Source organism: Saccopteryx bilineata, chromosome 9, assembly GCF_036850765.1.
Source record: "Saccopteryx bilineata isolate mSacBil1 chromosome 9, mSacBil1_pri_phased_curated, whole genome shotgun sequence".
Classification (NCBI taxonomy): Eukaryota; Metazoa; Chordata; class Mammalia; order Chiroptera; family Emballonuridae; genus Saccopteryx; species Saccopteryx bilineata.
In genome coordinates, this window is record NC_089498.1 from 23,398,800 (window position 1) to 23,424,641 (window position 25,842).

At 44.1% G+C, this 25,842-nt stretch overlaps 1 protein-coding gene across 2 annotated transcripts in view; it reads left to right on the plus strand.

Annotated features, from left to right (window-relative positions):
- HYDIN (HYDIN axonemal central pair apparatus protein) overlaps positions 1 to 25,842 on the plus strand; it is a 365,754-nt gene that overhangs the window by 203,416 nt on the left and 136,496 nt on the right. For both annotated transcript variants that reach the window (XM_066243172.1, XM_066243173.1), the window contains exons 20-23: positions 3,691 to 3,964; positions 5,640 to 5,783; positions 10,217 to 10,360; positions 16,691 to 17,004. In XM_066243172.1, the coding sequence (XP_066099269.1) occupies positions 3,691 to 3,964; positions 5,640 to 5,783; positions 10,217 to 10,360; positions 16,691 to 17,004 (876 nt within the window). The remainder of the gene's footprint in view (positions 1 to 3,690; positions 3,965 to 5,639; positions 5,784 to 10,216; positions 10,361 to 16,690; positions 17,005 to 25,842) is intronic.

Below are 25,842 nucleotides of genomic sequence, written 5' to 3' on the forward strand. Positions count from 1 at the left end.
TCACGTGACCGAGACAAGCGTCAAGAGTGAGTCTTAGACGAATGTAACAGAAGGAATCTGGTCATTTTAAAAAAATAAAACATCGTTCAGACTTAAATATAAATAAAACGGAAATAATGTAAGTTATTTATTCTTTCTCTGCGGACCAGTACCAAATGGCCCACGGACCGATTCCGGTCCACGGCTTAGAGGTTGGGGACCACTGCCATAAACCACTAGGAATTATGTTTTCAGAGTCAACTAGATTTAAAAATACTGCTCTCTGCTCTATTGACCAAAAGCTAGAGCATTTTGTCAACACATTTCATGCTTCTACTTCCAAATTTAAGTATACTCAAACATAATTATAGAGACAATATTCTTGAACCAAACTTGATTACATGTTCTCTGTAATCTACAAATAGCATCAAATAGCCCAAAAGGATATTCTGTCACTCGCCTGGAATTGGAAGGTTTAGCCTACTGTTTTCTCTGAACATAGAAGCAAAGTGTAGCTTTTTAGCTGCCAATTTCCCCTCTGCATTAAACCCTATCATTCTTTTTGACATAAAATCACGATGCTAGCTATCTTCAAAAGAATCGTTAAAAGCAGAGGTGGGCGAATTGCAGCCACTGTTTCTGTAAATAAAGCTTTATTAGAATACAGCCATGCCTATTCGTGTACATATATTTTCTGTGGCTGCTTTCACACTACCGTGGACAGTTGAGTAGTCCTGACAGTGACCATGTGACCCCCAAAACCCCAAATATTTATTATTCAGCCCTTTACAGGAAAGTTTGCCAATTTGGGGACATATAGGTCTTTAAGAATACCCATACGCCATCTCTTTTGATTGCATGTTTTGGGGCAACTCCTTTCAATTTTCAGGACTTCTGTTTCTTCATTTATACAATAAGAGTAAATACATAATTATTATCCCTGGGTTGCTGGGATTATTGAAAGATATACTATGGGCCCTGGCCACTTGGCTCAGCGGTAGAGCATTGGCCTGGCATGTGGAAGTCCTGGGTTCAATTCCTAGTCAGGGCACACAGGAGAAGTGCCCATCTGCTTCTCCCCCCCCCCATTTCCCTCTCTCTCACTCTCTCCCCCTCCTGCAGCCATGGCTCATTCAAACAAGTTGGCCCTGGGCACTGAGGATGGCACCATGGCCTCATCTCAGGTGCTACAATAGCTCCATTGCTGAGCAACAGAGCAATGGCACCAAATGAGTAAAGCATCGCCTCCCTAGTGGGCTTGCCAGGTGGATCTCAGTCAGGGCACATGCAGGAGTCTATCTGTCTGCCTGCCTGCCTCTCATTTAATAAGAAAGGAAGGAAGGAAGGAAGGAAGGAAGGAAGGAAGGAAGGAAGGAAGGAAGGGAGGAGGGAGGGAGGGAGGGAGGGAGGGAGGGAGGGAGGAAGGAAGGAAGGAAGGAAGGAAGGAAGGAAGGAAGGAAGGAAGGAAGGAAAGAGAGAGAAAGAAAAGAAGAAGAAGGAAGGAAGGGAGGGAAGAAAGAGAGAGAGAGAAAGGAAGGAGGAAAGGAAGGAGGGAGGGAGGGTGGAAGGAAGGGAGGGAGGGAGGAAGGAAGGAAAGAGAGAGAGAAAGAAAAGAGGAAGAAGGAAGGAAGGGAGGGAAGAAAGAGAGAGAGAGAGAAAGGAAGGAGGGAGGGAGGAAGGAAGGAAAGATATACTCTGAATAAGTTGCAGAGACTTTGCCTACTTTATAAACAGTGTGTATTGTGTATTTTTTTTCCCCAAAGCCTCCTCTGGGTGATGAAGTCAAACTACTGACTAAAGACTCCACTGAGCACGCCCTGGGACACATATCTAGAGTGAAATGACTCTACCTGACAACTGGCAGATACTCCTGATTATTTATCTGCTACTTCAAATTACTCATTAGACATGATTTCTTAAGGAGGAACAGATGGGATAAAATTTCAAAGCCTAATAAATTTTTTTTAATTTAATTAAATCTTGAGATGAGTTTTCTCCCTGAAAAAAATGTTTTTAAGTTTATAAATCAGTTTAAAAAAAAAAAGACTCCCAAAGAAAAATACATTTGAACCACCTCCATCCACCTCCAAGGCTTTAGAAATCCAGTGTTGAACAGAGAGCTAAACAGTCAAGAGGTCCTTAATGAACATTTGTGTAATAGATGAATGAGGAAGGGAAATAGCATCTTTGGAATGAGTTAGTCTGAGAAAAATAACCAGTCTGGCCAATATTCTGTTCCATTATAGTTCCCTTGACCTTTGGTAAGGGTAATTTCTCTTAGAGCAGTAGTCCCCAACCCCTGGGACACTGATCGGTACTGATCCGTGGGCCATTTGGTACTGGTCCACAGAGGAAGAATAAATAACTTACATTATTTATGTTTTATTTATATTTAAGTCTGAATGGTGTTTTATTTTTAAAAAATGACCAGTGGCCCTAGCCAGTTGGCTCAGTGGTAGAGCGTCAGCCTGGCGTACAGGAGTCCCGGGTTCGATTCCTGGCCAGGACACACAGGAGAAGTGCCCATCTGCTTCTCCACCCCTCCCCCTCTCCTTCCTCTCTGTCTCTCTCTTCCCCTCCTGCAGCCGAGGTTCCATTGGAGCAAAGATGGCCCGGGTGCTGAAGATGGCTCCATAGCCTCTGCCTCAGGTGCTAGGATGGCTTTGGATGCAACAGAGCGACCCCCCAGATGGCCAGAGCATCACCCCCTGGTGGGCGTGCCTGGTGGATCCTGGTCAGGCGCATGCAGGAGTCTGTCTTCTGACTGCCTCTCCGTTTCCAGCTTCGGAAAAGAAAAAAAATAAAAAATAAAAAATAAATAAAAAATGACCAGATTCCCTCTGTTACATCTGTCTAAGACTCGCTCTTTTTTTTTTTAATTTTTATTTTATTTATTCATTTTAGAGAGGAGAGAGAGAGAGAGACGGAAAGAGAGAGAGGAGAGAGAGACAAGGGGGGAGGAGCTGGAAGCATCAACTCCCATATGTGCCTTGACCAGGCAAGCCCAGGGTTTCGAACTAGCTACCTCAGCATTTCCAGGTCTACGCTTTATCCACTGCGCCACCACAGGTCAGGCCTAAGACTCGCTCTTGATGCTTGTCTCGGTCACATGATATATTTATCCATCCCACCCTACAGGCCGGTCCGTGAAAGTATTTTCTGACATTAAACTGGTCTGTGGCCCAAAAAAGGTTGGGGACCACTGTCTTAGAGGACATGTGTCATTTCTCTCTGAAGTTCCCTTTAAATTGACCCCATCACAGGAGAGTTCACTCAGCCAGTAGAAATACTCAACACAATTTGAAACACACCTTCTCCTCCAGTAGGCATTTTGCTTTCCCTTTACCTCTTCAGAGCCATTTCTCGTCAGCTAGAGTGGTTTTCACGTGAACTGTGTCTGTCTATTCTGTGACGTGCTCGAGCGGCTGGGAGAGACTGGGGACATGTGGCATCACTTGCCCACGGCCCCTTCCCTGCTGAGGAAGGCCCAGGGACCAAACCCAGGTCCCTGACAGAGGCTACTTTGTCCCATTACTGTGGTAGCTCCTAAGTAGCACCATGATGTAGCCTTCCAACATTAAAAAATAAAAAAAAAAAGTCTATTTTATTGCTCACTGTTAATATTCTTCCAGAGGAGTAAATGCCAGGGTATAGTGTGGAACAGAACATCCCAAAGCTGAGTCCTCTCGATGTCTGCCATCTCTTTTCCAGCCTGGACCCCTGCCACTACCGCTTCAAGTTGACCAACAAGGGACGTCGGGTCCAACAGTTGTTCTGGATGAACGAAAGTTTCTGTCCCCAGAACAAGCTGAGCAAGAAGGGCATGGCTAAGAAGAGCCTTGTGAAGAGCCGTCCCTCAGGCCCGGACTCCCAGGCGCCCGGGGATGGCCAGAGCCCCGTGTTTCAGCTCCATCCCATCAGGATGGAGTTGTATCCGGACCAGACGATTGATATGGTACTTGAAGGCTACTCTGATACTCCCAGGGTAAGAGGACAGCTTGGTTAGAACCTGTTTTGCTCCTAAATAAATCTTTGTTCTATTTCTTAGGCGAGTTCCTTGACATTTATCTAAAGAAAGGATGTGGTTTCTAAGGATTGCATGCAGCCCTGAGTTACCATGGCAGCACCCATTGCTTTTACAGTTCAGCTCTGCTCAGCTTTATGTTTGTTTCTACAGATACCATGAACTCAACCTTAAAATACTAATTAAGGCAGGTTCTCATCCCCAGGGTCAGCAGTGACCAGCCAGCAAGTCTCTGGGAGAGGGACATCCAGCATTTGGCCAAAGCTAAGCCTGCACTAAACACTTAGCAGTGTTCATATTTATCCCAAAAGGATGTTTTTGTAGACACTCGAGGCTGCATTTCCTATCCAGGTATTGGGATACCCCCAGCTCCTTTCCTCTCATCCTGACATAACGCTATCACATTTATAATCATCATCTTTTTGTGTATCCATAAAAGAGTTGCATTTACCTTAGCAACTCTGAAGTTCTGCTATTATTTATTTACATCATCACCGTTCTGCCTAAACATGTATGCAAACCATGTCTCTGTTTATTCCTGTTCCCTCACGGAGGCTAGGGACCATCAGAAACCTAAAAGAATCCTTTGTAATCACTTGTGAGCCTCTTCGACCTCACAAAAGCAGACTCTGTGAATGAGAACCAGTGCTTTCTTGAGCTCCTTCCGGTATCACCAAATTAGGAGCGATGCTGAACTTTGTTCTTGAGAAATAGGGAACAATAAGCAATTTGTCTTCCAGCAGACAAGATGACAAAGCCAGCCTATGGGTACACTGTGTGTAAGGTAGTCTTTCTCTCTGTCATTCAGCCATCTTCTACTGAGCATGTACCATATGAGCAGGCACTAGGGTGCAAAGATAATTGGAATACAGCCCTCATTTTAAGACACTGACAGCCTGTTGCGGGAGCCCATTTGCAACATCATGATTGGGAGCTGACCATATTTTCAAAGGCATTAAAGTCTGAGCTGCTGGGGTTTGAAATTCAGTTTAAGCTTTCCTAAAAGCTTCCCTGAATGTTCTTCCAAATTATGCTACATAATTGAAAAGAGACTTGAATTCATTAAAATCTGAAACCTGAGAACTCTTCAATATAAACCATTTCTATTGTAAATTCTCTCTAGTTCCTTTCTACTTTATACAAATCTGGAACTCAGGAATTGGGGAGCCGGCAAAGACATATTTATTTGTATAGTATGAATTTTAAATATTCAAGAATGAAAGGCAAAATTTTTCCAGCCACAGTTTCTGACTAGCTATTGATGAGAAATAGAACTACCACTTAACTATGTATATAAGTCCATAGGATCTTATCCACCTTGTTCATCACTATCTGTTATGTCTAGTCTCTAACAGTCCTAATACACCTTTCATATATTTGTTGAGCTGAATGTAAATTGAATGTGTCCTCAAGAGTAGTCAGAAATGGATGCAGGATCCATCTATTGATAGGATATATTTAACCAATCAGACATCAACCGTGAGACAGAGGGTGGCACCTGAAATGCACTATTCAGAAAAATGTGCTCTTCCCTGGTTTCTCCAGGCAGGTTGTTGAGAATCGGTTTGCTTACTGTTGAGAATTAAGTTTTCTGAGCTGTGGATGTTCTCGGCATGCTGGTGTCTCTCACCTGCAGGTTGTCAGAGAAAAGCTGGTGTGCCACGCCATTATCGGGACACAGAAGGGGAAGAACTTGGTGATGACCGTAGACATCATGTGTGAGTTCATAGCGCCACTTATCCAGCTATCCACCAAGCAGCTCCTGTACAGCCTGGAGAAGGTCAGTGGGCTGCGCGCAGTGGGTTAGGGGCTTCGACTGGGGGCAGCGTGTTCACATTGTCATTTGGGAAGCTAGATGAATGGGAAGCCTGATGTACCCACACCCAGCCAATGTTGTTCAAGCTTCAGAGGCCTATATGCCTTCAACTAAAATTTCTGAATCTAAACCTACATTCCTTTGAAATATAAGTTGCTGCAAAAATGCTACTTCCATCATTCCTGATGTAGAAGGCCCGAGTGAGGGGCTATTCCAACGCACTGAAAATGTGCTATAGTCAATCATTTTACTTGAACTTGATAAAATAAACATCACAGTATAGAAAGGGATGGACTAGAATTATTGATAATCATAATAATCAGTAAGAATAGCTACCACCTACTGATTGGTTTGTGCTGGGCCCTGAGCCCTGTTCATTACGTACCTTTGCCTCCTTGTTGCTCACAACCATCTGTGCTGCAGGCTCTGTTACCATTCCCAGAATGCTCAGACAGAAACCGAGACACAAGTTAAGCTATTATGTAGATCACCCAACACTGCGAATGATCAACTTAAACTGTTTGATTCACATTCTTAAATTATATGGCTATAAATATCCATGTGGCCATTAATGGCAAGCAATAAATGGGGAGGTAGGGGACAGGGCAGAGATGGAATGACTGCTGCTCAGGGCAGGGGCAGGACAGAGAGGGGTGAGAGAGGTGTCACAGCAGAACTGGACCTCTTCCTCCTCAGCAGACTTCGATGGTAGAATTATTTAACATTCAAAACAGGTATGGACAAATGTCTCTTCTGAGCTAGAGAGTGTGTTGGTGCTGACACTCTGGTAAACCAGTCACAGCTAAGAGACTGGGTGAGGTCACAACTGTAAACAAATTATTAAAACTTAGTCGTTTAAATTACAGTTCTAAACAGTGCTATGAAGAAGAGGTAGAAGTTGCTATGGCGGCACATATCAGGAGAGTGGCTTTGTACCTGTGGTGTTAGATGGCTTCCTTGAGCAAGTGTCTCGAGGTGAGATTTGAAGAGAATATGAAGTCAGTCTGGTGACAAGAGAAGGGGAGAGATTAGAGGCAGGAGGAGCCGCGCACACGAAAGGCCCGAGTTAGGAGAGAGCTTGGTGAGCAGAAAGACCCGAGAGGCCGCCTTAGACAGAGCATGTGCCAAGAGTGACATGAGGCCCATCTAGAAAAGTGGACAAGGGCCAATGAGTGTAGCTTGACTGGGAGGCGTGCTCTGGGTGGCCACTGGGCTTCAAGGAGGGGAGTGGCAGAGTCAGATTCATCCACTGAAACATGCACACAGGCTGTGTGGGGTATTTATTAAGGCCTACCACAGGTCAAGTACTGTGTCAGGTGCTAGTGGTACCCAGCAGTCCCTCCCTGATGAACCGCATGGCCAGCTGGGAAAACCAAGCGTTAAGTAAGCCGTTGTCCCACAGTGTGATCTATGCTGTCGTATAAAAGGCTTGGGTGTGGCACTAATCAGTCAGAGGGAGTCAACCAGGGTACCTTTCATTACCTGGAGGCTTGCCGGAGAAGAGTCAAGACCATTTATTCTGGTGCTGGGTTCCATCATATTTTGTTTGTATTAAACAGAAAATATTGAGCATCCACCATGGGTATGGAGCTCTGCTAGGAGGTAAACAGGGGAGCATGTAGGCAAGTAGGGGAGGTGAGATATGCAAGATCAAATCAACAAATAATTTGTGAGCACTTAGAGTGTCTGAGGCAGCAAAGACACTCATCTCAGGCTTCCGTGACTCCTGGGGAAAGCAGACAAGGAGGAAGTAGACTGAGCGTTTCACAGGATGCTACACTAACTGTGACAAGCTCCATGAGACCTATAAAAAGAAAATACTACAAGAGTCCCTGCTACTGTTATTAAGCTTTCATTGCTCTCTTTTAAATTCTTTTACAAGTGGTGAGGAAAGATATTTATTGGTAGCAGCTGCACTGAATTTGGTGGCATCATATTTTCTCTAAATGTAGCTATTCAGAAAAGATTCAGTGAATATTTATTGAATAGCTATTCTTTGTAACACATTATTGTATATGTTAAATATGTAACTTGTTTCTTCTTAGATTTTTCTAAGCCCATAACTATTCATAAAAATGTATGGGTCATGTTCCTTTTCTTCTCTTCACATCCAGTCAGCCTTGGGTTTGTTGTTTGTTTGGTTTTTTTAGAAAAGCATATTCTTATTTAAGTATCTATTTTTTTTTTACTTTATCGCTAGAATAAAATAGCAAGTATTTTTAATGTGACAGTGACTTATTGAATTAAAAAGTGAATTGAATCACAGCTCCCTGCTTGACTTTACTCTTCTTTTTTTCTCCCCAAATATCACAAGTTTGAAATCTATCCAACTACTATTATTTTCCATTGTTCATTTCCTGCTCGCATTTAATCCATATCAAGGACAATGAAGAATTTCATCTTTGTTACTCAGTCTGTGCAAGAGACCTGCTAGCTCTCAGCATTCAGATTTACTTATATAACACCCAATTATCTATGATGTCTCCTTATTCTCAGCTCAAGGCAGTGTATCTGACTTAGTACTTTAGACTATAATGACACCAACGCAGCCTACAGGAACAATTTTTCTATGACCATTTCCTCGGATTTGATCTACTGTATAACTATTGTACCATTCATAAGCCACAGAAATGAAACCACATCTTTGTGGAACTGAAAAGGTCAATTGAAACCAGCAGCCAGTTTGCTTCATGAAGTTCAGCAGCAAATCATGTCTGCTGATATTTGGGAGACAAACAACCCAGAGAGAAAGGGGTCATTTTAAAATAGAACAGATTCTGTGTGCATCGACTCCTTCTCATCACTAACCTCTAAATGGCCTCTTGCCAAAACCAATCACGTTTGGCTTCTTTACTTCAAAGCTACATGCAGTGACACAGCAGATCACTGCTGGGGGAAGGTCACTGGGTAGACATATCTCCATGTGGCCTTTGATAGCCCCCAAGGGCTGCTTTATCCCTCCCCCAAACTCTGGTATGCAATCTGCAAATACAAGGTAAGCCCAGTACCTGTTTTACCATTTTAAAGGGAGGGAAACAATGGTTGGCATCTCATGGGAAGTGCCAAACCAAACCCCTTCATGGGGGCTACTGGAACAAAACCAAAGCAGGAGACAAGCCAACTGTCTACAGTGAATGGCTCTGTCTCCCCAAATTCATATTTCGAAGCCCTAATCCCCAAAGTGATGGTGTTGGAGGTAGAGCCTTTGAGAGGTGATTAGGTCATGAAGGTGGGGCTTTCATTAATGGAATTAGTGCCCTTTGAAGAAGAGATAAGAGAGATAATCTCTCTCTCAGCCATGTAAGGACACGGTGAGAAGATAGCCATCTACAAGCCAGAAAGCAGGCCTTCACCAGACACCAGATCTGCTGGCACCTTCATTTTGGACTTCCCAGATTCCAGAACTGTGATAATATAAATGTCTGTTTTAAATCATTCAGTCTATGTTTGTTATAGCAGCAAACTAAGGCACAATGGATGCTGGTCATACAAGCTCGCCCAGAGCGACCATAGTGGAAGGAAGACTGTGCTGGATGAAAAAGTAGAGACAGAGTCAGATGGAAATGTGGAGTCGGGAGGCTGTAACACACCAGAACAAGGAGAAAAAGCAAATCAAAACCGAGAGGACTGAGACAAACAGACTAGAGGTGTTAGAAGAGCCGAGGAACGATTGGAAGGAGGTTCTCTTTGGAGGCCACAGGGTGAGGCTTCAGGTCACCTTCAGCTGATATTAAAGGACCCCCTCTCCAGGACATGCAAGAAGTAATGTGGAACCCAACATCAGAATGAGAAAAATCCACTCTGACCAGAGACATGTGGCTCAGGATCTGTTTTCAATGCCTTCTCCAGCTGAAAAATTATGTTTGATGCTCAACAGAGTAAAAAGAGGCTTCTAAATAAACTGCCCCAGTGTTACCGGGGGAAAATATAGAGGAAATAGTTATGAGCATTGTCAATTTAACAAGATAAGTATATTGGCAAATTGAATATTTTGAACATGGAAAAAATGTCGCAAAAGGAAGAAAAGTTTTATTCATGATAATGATACATGGGTTCTTCCACAAGCTATCACTAATTTATTAGAGTTTGTTTCATGGCATTGTGGAAACTTCTACAGTAATAGTTCTATCCAAAGGCATGGCTTATATAGTTTTGGGGTTTTTTTTAAACCAGGCAACAGGAGAGTAAGACATCTAATCTGTTTTCTGAATTATGTAGTTTGACTTCTTAGTAATCCATCATATATTCCAAATGATTTACCTAAATTTCTACAAGAGAAAAAAAAATGTGTGTGCACACTCTCATACATGAGACTTCTGTTGCTAGAGCCTTACTATGTTTACTGTTTACCCTAATTTGGGTTGTTTCCTCTTGTTCCTTTTTTTTTTTTTGGGCAGAAACCAGGCACTGTCTTGAAATCTGAATACCAGCCGTTGGTCATGAAGAACATCTCCACCCTGCCCCTGAGTGTGCTGCTCTCTACGAACCGGCCCTTCTTCATCTGTGGCACTGACAGATCCCCACTACCCTCGGCTCCCACGGTAACTGACAGGGCCCTGTCCTAACAAGTTCCCCGGGGCCAATGTGTGTGAGAAAGGGAGAGAGTAATGTCAGTCCACCAGCTAATTCCAGTCCAGAGAAGTACCAAGAATCCAGGAAACAATGAGGAAAGAAGAGAATTTTAAATAAGTCCTAGATAAATCCCAATAACAGTCAGTAGAAAAACATGTGAATAGTGTAAGAACTTCTGACTCATTATGATGACCCTTTCATTACAATGAAACTAATCTTTAGAAAACAGTCACTTCAGCCTGACCAGGTGGTAGCACAGTGGATAGAGTGTCGGACTGGTTCGCAGAGGACCCAGGTTCAAAACCCTGATGTTGCCAGCTTGAGCGCGGGCTCACCAGCTTGAGAGCGGGGTCACTGGCTTGAGTGTGGGATCATAGACATGACCCCATGGTTTCTGGCTTGAGCCCTAAGGTCACTGGCTTGAGCCCAAGGTCACGGGCTTAAGCAAGGGGTCACTGGCTCATCCATAGTCCCCCCAGTCAAGGCATATATGAGAAAGCATTCAATGAACAACTAAGGTGACTCAACAAAAAATTGATGGCTCTCATCTCTCTCCCTTCCTGTCTGTCTGTCCCTATCTGTCCTTCTTTCTGTCTCTCACTAATTAAAAAAAGAAGAAAGGCCCTGGCCAGTTGGCTCAGTGGTAGAGCGTCGGCCTGGCGTGCAGAAGTCCCGGGTTCGATTCCCGGCCAGGGCACACAGGAGAAGCACCCATCTGCTTCTCCGTCCCTCCCCCTCTCCTTCCTCTCTGTCTCTCTCTTCCCCTCCCACAGCCGAGGCTCCACTGGAGCAAAGATGACCAGGGCACTGGGGATGGCTCCGCAGCCTCTGCCCCAGGCGCTAGAGTGGCTCTGGTCGCAACAGAGCGACGCCCTGGAGGGGCAGAGCATCGCCCCCTGGTGGGCGTGCTGGGTGGATCCCCGTCGGGCGCATGCGGGAGTCTGTCTGACTGTCTCTCCCGGTTTCCGGCTTCAGAAAAATACAGAAGGAAAAAAAAAAAGAAGAAGAAAAACAGTCACTTCACACTAAGGATAGTAAAAATCTTTTTCTTCCCCTCCCTCAAATCCTTCCAAAACTCTATACTCAAGGAAATGAAGAAACAGCCAAAGCCCAATGTGGAAGCAGCCAGCCTATGTTCAGACACAGAAATCTGAGTCAGGCTGAGGGAGGGGGCCTGAGCTTATCAGTTTAGGGCAGGATGCAGTGTTCTCTGCATATCTCTATGAGAGTACCCCTGTGACCCTTTGCTGGGCATGAGGAAACCAGTGGGAACAGCTGAGCCACGGGGCTAGTGCCATGGCAGAGCTGTAGGAAGGAGGATTGAAGAGAAGCCAGACCTACACACCATCAGCCAATAGACGGTGGTGTAAAGGAGGAGGGAAGGGCAGGCAAACATCGCGAGATCTCAAAAGAGGAAGCCCATGACTTAGGAGATTTGCTGTGAGCTACTCTCAGAGAGATTGTTCTTTAGGGCAGAGGGGGTCAGAGCCACTTGGTGAGAGGGCATTGCAGATAGTACCTGACTTGTGGCTATAAAGTGCACGGCTGCCCTCCCCTCCACCTCCTCACTAGTTCTTTAGTGAGTCTCATGCACAAGCATGAGGTAGGGGAAAAAAGCCAGCTAAGATCTTTGAACAGAGAAATAAAAGGAGGAAATGATCATAAGCAGAAGGCAGATGAAAATCTACTACAAGGAGACTGAGGCAAGGAAGAAGACCAGAGGTATCAACATGTAGTTCTCCACAGGCTCAAAGAAATTACAGATGATAAGACCTGTCTTTAAAAAGAGCCCAAGGATGAGATCCAAGTGTTCAAAGAGAAAAGAAGAGTGAACTCACAGAGCCGAGGAAAATAGGTGGGTGAGAAAATGGAAATTCAGGCGTGAGCAGCTTTCTCAGCCGGGGTGGTGGATTAGATCCACTTTTGAAATCTTAGTAAGGTAAAAGTAGAAATGTTCAAAGGAAAAGAAGCTCAGAGCAATAAAATAAAGTGGGAAGAGGATGGTGTAACCAAATACTGAGAGATTTAAATGAATTCTGAAAGCTAGAATGAGGATGGAGTAGGTCAGTGGTCGGCAAACCGTGGCTCGTGAGCCACATGCACTTTGGCCCCTTGAGTGTAGCTCTTCCACAAAATACCACATGCAGGTGCTACCTCAATAAGGAATGTACCTACCTATATAATTGAAGTTTAAAAAATTTGGCTCTCAAAAGAAATTTCAATCATTGTACTGTTGATATGTGGCTCTGTTGACTAATGAGTTTGCCGACCACCGGGTAGGTTGACAAAAAGGCACGAAAACCTGCCACCTAGAACACTTGCCAGTGAGGCTGCAAACTTGTGAGAGTCATTCAGCCCCAGAAGCCTGGGCTCAGAAACAACAAATGTGAGCAGAGTTAAAACAGAGGGATTCCGTGTGCACCAGGCAGCTGTTCCACCCGATACCCACACGAAAGACACAGGCAGCTGGCTTTTATTCCAAGTCACAAGGGTAAGTGCTCTTCCCCAGAGAAACTGATCAAGAGGTTTGGGGAAAGTTAATGTTTGTAGAGTCCGTGTCGGCACCCCAGAGTAATCCCAGCTCTCTGGGATGTGCCCACCACCTTATCGTCTCCTCTCGGCCCAAGGACATGGTACTAAAGACCAGCCCAACTACAAGAATTGAGAAATGGCAGCTTCTGGATTGTTGGAATGCCAGGGTGGATCAGGAACTAATGTTTCTTGTAATAACTCTTATAGTACAGTTTGATCTTTTATAATATAAACATACATAGAATTCAAACAATAAAGAGCTTCTGTAAATCAACAAGAAAAATACCAAAGGAAATGAACAGAGAATTCACACACAAAAAATAAAATGGCTCTTAGTATTTGAAAACATGCTAAATTTTAATCATATTAGAAGGAATGCAAATTAAAATTACTACAAAACGTTTTTTTTTTTTTTCTCTATCAGATTGCCAAAGAGCAAAATTAGATAGTGCTTTGTATTATGAAGGGCACATGGAAACATGGATTACCCCACAGTGTTGAAGCATACATTGGAAGACAGTGTGGTGGTAGTATCAAAAATTTAAATGCCCATATTGTTTGACCTACTTATTCCCCTCTTAGGAATGTATCCTATAGACATAGACAAGATGACATATATGCAAGGACAGTCATTGCAACACTGAGTCTAAGAGCAGAAGATTGGGAGCCAATACCCATCAAAAGGAGATTAGTTAAATAAATGTGGCAGAATTATATGATGAAATAAAATACAGTTGTTAAAAAGAATAGGGCAGGCCCTGGCCGGTTGGCTCAGCAGTAGAGCGTCGGCCTGGCGTGCGGGGGACCCGGGTTTGATTCCCGGCCAGGGCACATAGGAGAAGCGCCCATTTGCTTCTCCACCCCCCCCCCCCTTCCTCTCTGTCTCTCTCTTCCCCTCCCGCAGCCAAGGCTCCATTGGAGCAAAGATGGCCCGGGCACTGGGGATGGCTCCTTGGCCTCTGCCCCAGGCGCTAGAGTGGCTCTGGTCGTGGCAGAGCGACGCCCCAGAGGGGCAGAGCATCGCCCCCTGGTGGGCAGAGCGTCACCCCTGGTGGGCGTGCCGGGTGGATCCCAGTCAGGCGCATGTGGGAGTCTGTCTGTCTCTCCCCGTTTCCAGCTTCAGAAAAATACAAAAAAAAAAAAAAAAAAAGAATAGGGCAGCTCTATATACACTAATGAGTGCTCTCCTAGTAAAAAATAGCAAAGTGCAAACCAAGAGTGCATATTAGGCTATCACAGGTGCAAAAAAATAAAAGAATACAGATACAAATTTGATCTTATATGCACACAGTAGTTCCACGAGAACAGAGAAAACATTTGCCACCTTGTTTACTTCAGGGGACAGGAATAGTTGGCCTGGGTAAGAGGAAGATGGGCACAACATTGACTTGCTTTTCATCATTCTTACCTTCTGAAAATACAAACGGAATATTTTAAAAATATTTTTAACATAAAGCCACACCTTGTCCTGGGACAGTATGATCTAGAATATTCAACAGTGAGACATATCTTTTAAGTTACTGGTCTTATTGCTAATCAAAGAATCCAATGGCATCTGAACAGAAAAGAAGAGACCCCATCAGGGGGAGATTTTAACCTTGGACTTCCCCACAATACTACTCAATGCCAGATGACAACGGAGTAATGCTACAGAGGTTTGAGAGAAAGGAAGTGTGACCCAAGAATTTTATAACCAGTCAAATTGTCCTTTGAGTATAAAGGCAACAGGCAGACACTCTCAGAATGCAAGGACTTTTATGCCGATTAAATGTGCAAGGACTCGATGAATAAAGCACTCATGAACCTTGTTGAAAATCTGATTTGCCAATGAAATACCATCATTCACAAGAACCCAGAAATGCCGGGGGGATGGGGGACACTATGAGAAAAAGACTGGGAGGAGGACTGAGTTTATTTAACTCAACGCCTGAGACTAAACAACGTTTGGGGTTATGATTTCAGAACAGAATGTTTTATACCTTGGCTTTTAAAAGTGAATGCTACAACCTATAACAGCTGGGAGGTGAGGTAAACATAAGCATGCTGACTTCCTCCCCTTTACAGTTGAGTGTCAGTAAGATACTGTCTAAAGATGAAACCACTTAGTATTTAACCATCTTTTTTCTTGGTTGTAAGGGATAATAGTAATAATTGGCATTTATATACCATAAGCACTACTCTGAAGACATCCCATGTACATTAACTCATTTCATCCTCTTAAAAAATGGTAGGTCCTATTATTGACCCTATTTTACGGATGGGGAAACTGAGGGCTAAGAAAATCAACTAACTTTGCCCACACTCGTATAGCTAGTAACCGGGAGACCAGGATTTGAACCTAAGCAGCCTGGCTCCAGAGTCCATGATTTTAGGATTCATATCTCTTGTATAAGATTTCTTTTTCAGATTCTTTTCCGAGAAAAATTTCAGGTGTGATATTTTAAAATAAATTAGTCTTGCTCTATTTTTGTAAAATTGTATTCAGCCATCCATCATGTCTGGACTAATTAATGTATCAAATGTGAACTCTGAGAGATAATATATGGTGAAATTTTGGATAAGTTTCTAATTTCTTCTTTGGGCTTTGATATATAATATAGCATTGCATGGGTATGTATCTTTTCCACAAAACAAAAGGGATTACTCTGGTGTGAGGGAGGGAGTCAATCTTCAAAGATATTTAAACACTAAGCATTGTGACACCAAGTTCTGCAGATGCCATGGTCTACAAGAGCAGGTTCTAAAGTATGCCCTGCCAGCTGTGCCAAGTGGCCAGCCAGGCTCTCGGATCGGATTAGCCGTCTGAAGAGTCACTACCCTCTCTCTGACCCTTGAATCAAGTGATTGGCACTGTCAACTGAAACCATCTAATCATGTGCACTGATGTGCACACACAGTTGAATACCTGAACCTTAACTCTCAGTAGGGAGGGCAGTGCTCTGGAAACTGATTCGTTCCTGTGTGCCTTCCTCCTGACGGCCTCCCAACACTATCTGCAAAACCAGGAGGCAGCTTTTATGCCGATTAAATGTGGGAATTGGGCAATTCCTAAAAAAAGCCAACTCCTAGTCAGGCTTTCTATGGCAAGGTGTTACTGTGGCCTTGGGATCAAGGAACACATGCGGATTTGAATCAAAGAGAGAAAAAGGACAATCGAGATCTACCCAGCAAACCGGGTACAGCTGTGGAGTGTCATTTTTAAGTTGAATAGCACACAGCAGAAAGGAGTTAACACTGTGCTGAAGCGTTAGAATCGCGGACGTCAGGAAAGAAATTCAATTACCTAATGCGTCCCTTTCTGGGTCATTTTCTACAGATCCCCTCCCCCCGTGCTTTAGAAAGCCTTTTTGAAATTCCTTAAGCGAAGAACTTTTCCCACCTGTGTAGGAAGAGCATTTTACCATCTAATTTATTTTCAATTAAGAATATTTTTATAATACTTATTCATTGTAGATTTTCTTTTTTACAGCTCCTTGATCTTTATAGCCTCACCACTCTTTATCAAAATCCCTTCCTTCAAATAATTCCTCTCTGGATTTTCCTTGCTTTCATATTCAACTAAGAAAATATGTGTGAATATTTATCATATCTATAATATCGATGAAGTGTGGTATGTGTGTATTTCATAGCATTATGTATATGAATGCATGTATCCGTATGTGTATATACATAAATATATTGAAATAACTTTGGCTGTCCTGTTTTCATGTATTAGGTTGGACATGCATAGTGCAAAGGTTAGTAATGCCCCATTATCTTGTTTACAGCCTATTAAACTGAATACTGGTGAAGAGAAAAACCTGCTGGTCAAATTTGACCCTTCCCACAAACAGGATTTCAACAACTGGGTGGCAGAAGAAACTCTAGCAATCAAGTACCTGGAGCATCCTCAGGTGGATACCCTGAATCTGCGAGGGGAGGTGCATTTCCCCAACCTCCGCTTCGAGACCCAGGAGCTGGACTTTGGCTGTATCCTGAATGACACCGACATGATCCGCTACGTGACGGTCACCAACTGCAGCCCATTCATTGTGAAGTTTCACTGGTTCTTCCGGCTGAACGATGAGGAAAATCAAATAAGGTACCACCCACCGAGCTGCCCTCCCAGCCCTTCACTTTGTTTATGTTTTTCTCCTTGGGGTGCTTTGCACTGGGTTCCTAATTTCTCTGCACTGGTCTTTCATGAACATTCTTGGTTCTGACAACTAGTTACTGACGAAAATAACATAGAGCCTAAACTCGTAGTCTCCTCCTAGATTTCCAAGCATGAAAAGCCAGATAAAACCTCTTTGAAAACCTCAGTTTCCACCAAATTAACAGAGCAATATGCATAGGCCTGCTTTAATTTTGAATCTAGCGGTTGGATCATTAGAAATTTGTCACTAAAAAATAAAGCCTTTGTACAGTTTTCTTAATAAGCATTTCAAACCCAGAGCGCGAATGTCACAGCACAATGCATGGACAGTGTGCTGCTCTGAGCCCCACGTTCTGCATAGTTCAGTGGGGTTCATTCCAGCCCATATATGGATATATATAATACATACTCACCTGTGTTCAAAATAGCGGGAGGTGATGAGTACCGAAAGGGAGAAGCTATCTTCACAATATTTGTGTTTAGAGGTATCTTTTCTGTTCAGTTAAATTTGAGTTCAATTAGAAGCTAAATCCAAACTTAATTTGGAAACCACTCTTTTTAAAAATGTAAACAGCCTGTTTTAGTCAGGCCTCAGGAGCGTTTTCATCGGGCTCTAGCCTTGTTCGTGGCCGGGACAAATGGGCTTCTGTGTGTTTCTTGATTGGATGTTTTGACAGCTCTGTTTTCAGCACTGAATGTTGAGTGGCCATGCTTCACTGAGGCCTCATGTTTCCTTGGCTTGTTGGGGCTTCCTGTACACAATCATCATCTTGTCTGTGACAGCCACCCTGTCCTTTCCAGCACTTGTTGCCACAGTAATGATGGCTTGCTCTGGATGTTTTCTGTAGACATCTAAGGATGACCCAGCATAGCACTAAAGCCAGGCCCGGGCCCGGGCCCACGCGATGGAACCTGACCTTTAGATGTCAAGAACTGTTTAGGTTTGAAATGAAATTCTGTAGAGAATGAGCATTTAAAATTATTATCGAAAACTAGTCAACCTGACCTAATGAGCTTCAAATACCAGATTCTGTGAAGTTATTCTGATGTAACATAGCTAAATGAGTTCATTCCATCTGGGAGCAAGGGATATAATTTTTATTTGTGAGCAGCTATTTCCATAATTAAAATAATGACATTTTAAAAAATGTACTTGGCCAATACTAGAGATGATATGCTCAATTTTTTATTAGTTTAAGCATTCATTTAACTATTCTTTCACTTTCTTCAGTATCTTTCTATATCTTAGTATTGAGGCTCTGCTTATAATTCATTTTTCATTCATTCATTCATTCATTCATACATTCACTTATTCATTCATTGGAGAGTCATTCAGAAAAAATTTGATAAGTGATTCTTCTGCACCAGGTAATGTGTGAGACATCAGGAATATAAAGGTGAATAAGATATGCTCCCTGGTCTGAGGCTGTTGGGGAAGCATATGTGTAAACCACAGTGCACATGTGATCATGCCAGGCTCCAAGGAACGACAGAGGGGTGGCTGCTCAGAGGAGCCGGGGAGCTGCGCTCAGAAGCACCGTTAAGTGTTCCAGATGGAGAAGCAGAACATCTTCTAAGTAACAAGAATGGTATGTTTATATTAGTTAGGATCCATGGATAGAATTCTATTGCAAGTGACAGGAAACCTGACCCTAAGCAAAAAATAAAAAGGAAAGGACATTTATTGGTTCCCACAACTCATAAGTCCAGATTCATTCTGGCTCCCGGCCTGGCTTAACTGAAGGACTCAAATAGTGTCACCGGAGCCAGTGTCTCTGCTGTCTTCCATGCGCTCGCCACATTCTCAGAGCAGCTCTCCCATGGTCCCCACATGGCTGCCTTCACTCCTGGGGCCATAATCCACAGGGAAGGAACATGGGCCTTTATTCCAGAACTTCCATGAGATTCACTCTGATCAGACCACTTTAATCACGTTACCTGTCCCCTCCCTCAACCAGTCACCATCTGGGGAGGGCAAAGCACTTATTATTACTGTCCCAGCCACATGCCCCACACCAAGGGCTGCAATGATGACCTCCGAACCCCGTGGACTGAATGGGGTAGGGGTGGGGCCAACCTCTCGACAAAAACTGACACATGAGAAAATGAACACCGGACAAGCCAACGGCACCGCCAACCAGTGTGGACAGGGGTGTGTCGGCCCGGCTACCATGTAGACTCTCTGGCAGGGGAGAAGTCAGGGAGACGCGTCTGGGAGGTAGATCGGCAGGGGTGTGTGAGCGTCTTGGTATGTTTCATGATAAGGAGCTTAGGCTCTTTCTTGGAGGCAGTGGTGAGATTTATAATCAAGTCGGGTGTTTTTCAGAAAGGTAACTCTTAGCAGCATTCAGCACAGTTGCCTAATGCTGCCTTCTTGAAACACGTACCTTTCTTGACTCGAATAACACCATGCTCTCCCTTTCCCCCCATGCGTCCTCAGCTCTTGGCCAGCCACGACTCCGCCGGACTAGAAGGACACAAGGTCCCCTCCCGGCCCTCTGCTCTTCCTGACAACTGCACTCAGCCCACAGCTTCACGGAGCCCTGCTGTGGCCTAACTGTGTATCTCCACCCAGACCCAGGCCACCGCCTTCCTGACCACCCCGCCTGGATGTCTCCCAGGCGACCACATCCACCGTGCCCTGCTGTAACCCAGGCTCTCCCCTCGTGTCCTCCCTGCCTCTCCTCTAGGGTCCCCTGTCCCAGGAACGATGGAATCACCGTCCTGTGAGTCGTCCAGGTTCCTTCCTCTCTCTAGCCCCACCCACTTCATCAAATCCGTCACCAGCTTCACCTATTCTACCTTTTTAGGATAAAGTAAGAAATACTTCCGTGTTCTACAAGGCTCAGCAAGTGCTGGCCCCTGCATTTCTCTCTGCCCTTTCCGCACTGCCTGACCTTGCCGGCTGGCCTCTGTCCTGTCCAGAGCCATTCCTGTCTAACTGCTCTCTCTTCCTCTGCTGTAAGCTCTTCCCCGCTCTTCACCCAGCTAGCCCCTGCCCTCCACCCTGCATCACACCTCAGCTTAAACGTCCTTCCCCAGGGAAGCCTTTGCTGAGACTCTTCCCTAGACGAGAGCTCCTGTCTTAAGCACTGGTTGCCCATCTCCTTGGGGACTTGTCACATTTGTAATAATGGCTCACTGTCCAACTTCGCATCTGGCTCTTAATACCCGTGAGGCCAGAGAGCAGGTCTACCCTGCTGCCTGTGGGCCCCAGAGCCGGGCACGGCCATTAGCACAGAGTCGTCCTCACAGGGTATTTTTTAATCGGCTGCTCCACCTGCTCCCATTATTATTGTGCTGAGGGGAGAATCCTTTCATAACTGGTTTAAGATTCTTTTCTGTCGGTTTCCTGGTACCTGCCAAATGGAAAGGTTCAAGGCATAATGCCACCTTGAACAGCAAAAAAATAAATAAAAATGCCACTCACCCTCCAGACAGGCTCTCTCCGTGCAGGCCATTAGGAAAGCACAAAGCACTTATTGACTAAAGGTCACTTTTATCAGATATACCAACACTGACCTTTTTTCCAATTAGAATTGCTCTAGGCTTTACAGTTAGTAAAAGAAACAAAGATAAAAGAGGCTTTTCTTCTTTTATCAGGCGGGATATGAAGATGCCTAGACTCTCTCATTCCTTCCTGTCACAGCACCCATACATCTGCCGTGTGTGCCTGTGTGCGTGTGTGATTTTGTTGGCAATTCTGACTCATACATTTAAAGAATCTCTCTTATTTGAGTGTTTTCGACCCTCCTGTCACATACAAGAACAAAAACAGGAGTGAGATGGACAAGCACGCTAACTATGCGCTCTGTGGGAGGAGAGGCCAGTCACTGGCTTTGAAACATGCTCGTCCCTCTGCATCCACGTGTGTAACAGGGTTCTGATAGTCTGGGCCGCTCACACATGCACATGTGAGGCAGGGCTAGGACGAAACCTAGGGGCAGAGCCAGCACGTGGGAACGTGCCGGAACCGGGTCTGTCTCTTCAGCCTGACTGCTCAGCTGGAGGAGAACGTGAAGCTTCCCAGCATCTGTCTAAGAGCAGAGCGCGGGGCAGCCGCACCTGAACCTCTTGCTTCTAAGAGGCCAGAGAGAGCCAAGCGAATGCTGGCTGGGCTGCTATCTCTGCCCAGGCTCGGAGCTGCAAAGCTGAGTCAATGCTGGAACTTAAAGCACATGAGCCAAGAGGTCTCCAAGGACAGCTTTGCCTTTTTATTTCCAAATCAGATTATAAATAAATCGAATACAAGGGCCTGAGGGAGCTCAGCCCTGGAGCAAAGGAACACGTGTTGTTCTCACATTGATTTTTCTGTGATGAGCATACGTTGTCCAATATTGTGATTAGAAGAGGAGGGTAGAGGGGCTGGGAGGGGGTGGAGGAAGCCTCGTTTGCTGGAGGCTTCCATCTTTCTCTTCATCATTCCTCAGTTTCTTGAAAGTGAAACTCTCCTAAGACAGAATATATAATATTAGTGGTAGTTGAAGTCTTGGTCTATGGTGGGACATGGCTGGTTGAAACTCAGCTCAGTCATTCTGGCCATGTCCTTCTGGCCTATCCGGGCGCCTGGGTTTACTTAACTGTGAGGTGGAGATAATGTAGAAACCTAAAGGACTTGTTGTGAGGATGAAATGAGAGATGTCTGTAAAGTGTGTATGTCCCCGAGATAAGAAAGGAACTCTGTAATTGGTCCCCTGAGGGTGCCATCCTTCCCTCGTTTCTTTGTACCAAGCGCTGCTAGGTAAAGTGCTCCCCAAGATCCTGAAGTGTTAGAGCTATAGGTCCTCAGATAACTAGCCGATGGACCCAGACTCCTTTTCCTTCTCGCCAAGGGTAGAAACTCCTTTCCTGGCCCAGGCTGTGTTCGGCAAGGCCGAGGCCAGGCCTTAGCAGGCGAGGGCCCACGAGTGGCTCGGGAGGGCCAGGCCCGGAGTGCCTCCCTGTCTTCCCCACCATTCCACCCTGTAGCCAGCTCAGCCCAGACCCCACGATCAGGGCAGGCCCTTGCTTTGCACTAGGATCTAATTTTTTTAAAATGTAAATATTTAGGAGACACATGATTCTTTACTTTTCTTTCAAAACAAAACTGGTTTTAATGAACACCACGGGGCAGGCCCTGGGTGTCCTTGCACCCAGCTGTCCTGAGCTGCTCAGTGTGCAGGCTAAGAGCCCGGCCTCTGAGGCAGGATTATGCTCAGCTGCCTGCCCCATGTAACCGTGGCAGGTGGCTAAGTGTCCCTAAGCTTCGGCTTTTTCATCTGAAATTGGGGGGTGGGGTGATAAGGGTGCCTCCCACATACAGGTATGGTGAAAATTGACTCAGCCCCTACCTTCAGGGCTCTTGAAACTGCCTGTCACATAATACATGCTCAGGAAAGGCCAGCTGTTATGGCCATTCCTAAATTGAGAAAGTTGAGTGGATTGGCACCTCTGTGATGTTACCACCAGGCCACGTTTGAGAGCAGCGTCCCAGAGGCAGCTTTGCGCCACCTTCTCCTGTAATCGGTCTGAAGCCACTTCAGGACATGGAGGCCTCACAGGGTCTGAGAGCCGCAGGTGTCCCTAGCTGGCCTGAGCCTTGGTCCCTTCCATGAATATCCCTCTCTCTTCCCTATAGGCCCCCACTCTTCTCAGAACCCTTTAAGCTTCTGCAGTTTTTTCTTTCCCATCTCCCAGGGAAGTTTAGGTCAGTGACAAAAGCAAGTAGGGAGCCCTGGGGTTAGAGGGGAAGCATTTCTGATGGGAAGCTAATGGGGTCAAAAGAGGAGTTCCCAAGGATAAGGTTCTAAGGAACATGAGTGTTTGTGTTGTTTGCTAGAGCTGCCATGACAATGTTCCACAGACTGGGAGGCGTTACCAACAGAAATTTATTTTCTCGCAGTCTGGAAGCTAGGTTCCGGAGATCAAGGTGTGGGCAGGGCTGGTTTCTGCCGAGGGCCATGAGGGAACAATCTGTCCCACGCTTCTTTCCTGGCTTATAGATGGCTGTCTTACCCCTGTGTCTTCACATCCATGGCTGTGACCAAATTACCTCTTGTTATGAGGACACTGGTCATACCGGGCTAGGGCCCACCCTAATGACCTCATTTTAACTTAATTACCTCTGAAGATCCAATCTCCAAATACAGTCATCTTCTATAGTACTGGGGTCTAGGACTTCAATGCATATATTTTGAGGGAGACCAACTCAGCCCATTACAGCATTTATTTTAAAAATGAAATTAGATAGTACATGAGGACACATTAGAAGAGTAAAAAGGCTATGGTAACAGAAACCCATATGTCAGGGACTACTTACCAAAACTGACTCTAAATATATATATTTAATATTTATAATTTATATATCAATATATATGTAAGATATTTATAACATATCTATAATGAAATCCAAATGGTTTTTAACCATTGAAGAAACTGAATAAATGGTTTCAAATCATTCTGTAAGAAAACACTAGTTACAATCAAGTTTTTCCAAGCATTAAAGGAACAAGTAATTCCAAACTTATGCAAGCTTTTTTAAGAGAAAAATAATAATAAAAAAAAAATTACCCAACTCATTTTGTGAAACTAATTTAATCTTCATACCAAAACTCATTAAGCCAGGTCAGAGACAAATATTTCAGGCTATTCTCATTCATTAATTCAAAATGGAAATGCAAAATATTTATTAAAATATTAGTAACCTGCAAAGGATAAAAAGATGGGAGATCATGACCAAGTCAGGCTTATTCCAAGAATGCAAAGTCAGTTCCACATTAGAAAATCTAGTAATTTATCATATTACTAAAGTAAAGAACAAATACCATCTGGTTATCCCAACAGACAAAGGAAAAAAAGATTCAATAAAACTAAACAATTGTTCATGGGAAAATGCCTTAACCTGATTAAAGATTACTTGAGAAAACAATGAAATATTAAAATCCTTTCAGGGAGATATGAAAATAAATAAAAGGGACTAGATTTTAAAAGAAAGAAATAAAACTATCATAATTATTCATATAGAAACTCAAAATAATCTACAGGCATATTATTAGAATTAGCAAAAGAATTTAGTGAGGATGATGCATAGATACAAATATGAAAGTCAATCTTTTAGGTTTGAAGAAAATGTCGAACAATGCCTTGACGATCTCTGAACAAGAAAGAATTTCTTCAACAAGATACAAAAAGCACGAAACCCTAATGAAACTATTCATACTTTCTGCATTAAATTTGAGAACTTTTAGTCATCAACATACCATAAAAATAGTTAAAAGAGAGGTCACAAACTGAAAGAAGGTTCTAGCATACCTGTTACCTTCAAATTATTATAAGTGTACATAAAGTATAACATATGCCTTTGAAGAAAAAAAGTATAATTCAACTTAAAAATGGGAGATAATGAGCACTTATTACACAGAAGGAGAAATATGAACGGCCAATATAGAAAGATATTCTACCTCATTAGTAATCTTGAAAATAGAAATGAAAACAATAGCTCAACACCACTATCTACCCACGAGCTTGGCTAAAATGAAATATGACCGCACCCAGCATGGTTGAGGATATGGAAGCACAGTAGCTCAGGCATTGCCAGTGAGAGTGTCCTTTGATACGATCACTTAAGAAAGCAATTTGTCATCCACTGGTGACGATGATCATGATCAGTCCCAAGGCTACGCCCAACCTTCCAGCCTGTCTGGTTCTGTGTCCTTGCCTCGGGTCAGCTCCTCCCCTCCGTACCCATCTGGTCAGTACATTGGCACCGGTTTTTACTCAGAAGCTTTCCGGGGCCCCTCCTCCCTTTCAGCTTCCCCATCCTCCCCTCCAGTTCCCACCATATTCCACCGGATGGGGCTTCCTCCCGGTCTCTCCCGGCCCACACCTCAGATTACTTTGCTCCTCTCCTTCCTTCCTTCTGATGTCTTGCTTTTCAAGGCCAAACTTTCTGTCCATGTTCCTCTCCATCAGTAATTGCCTCTCACTCTTTCTCAAGCTCTCTGCACCTTCGCCCTAACTGCAAGTGCTCAACATCCTAGAGAGCCCTTCCCTAAACCTCTTGATGCAGGAAGCACCAGCCCTGAGCGAGGCAACGTAAGACAACAATGCTCTTGTCTCCACATTCACTCTCCAACCCAGTTGAAGCTGGCTTTGGGCCCCTCACTTAACTGAAATGACCTCACTGGAAGATCAGAAATTGTCTCATTACTCCGCATATCCTTGACATCCACTCCCTTTTTATTGTGAAATTGCATCATATATGCAAAAGTATATAACATAGACACATAGTTTAAGAATAATGATGAAAATCCATGTTGCATCACCCCCGTTATAAATATGACATTATTAGTAAATTTGAAGCCCCTTGTGAAAGAGAACAGTGTGAGGTCAAGCTCCAGTAGACCTGCTTATACTCCACGCTGATTACGGCAAATCCCTGCTTTTGTTTTTGCCCTACAAGTGACTCAAGGCCAAGCAGAAGGAGATGGTTCACTCTCTTCGTATTTAACACAAAGTGATCACTGTGTTAGGGATCATGTAGTCTGCGTCTACTTGCAGTTCAGTTTAGTCCAGTCTCCTGAGATACCACATTCATACCCCTCAGAGAAATGAAGTGGGTTGTTTTTCGTTTCAATTTTAAGCATTACAAAACTTTTTGCATAGCTTTTATGTTATTATAGAAGAACTCTAATTACCTAATTATGGATTCATTCTTTTTCAGACGTCTTCCCAACGGCTCCACTATTGGTAGAGGGCATCAGTCTTTTAGATATTTAGTGTGAGCTAAGCTGGCTTCTGAAGAAA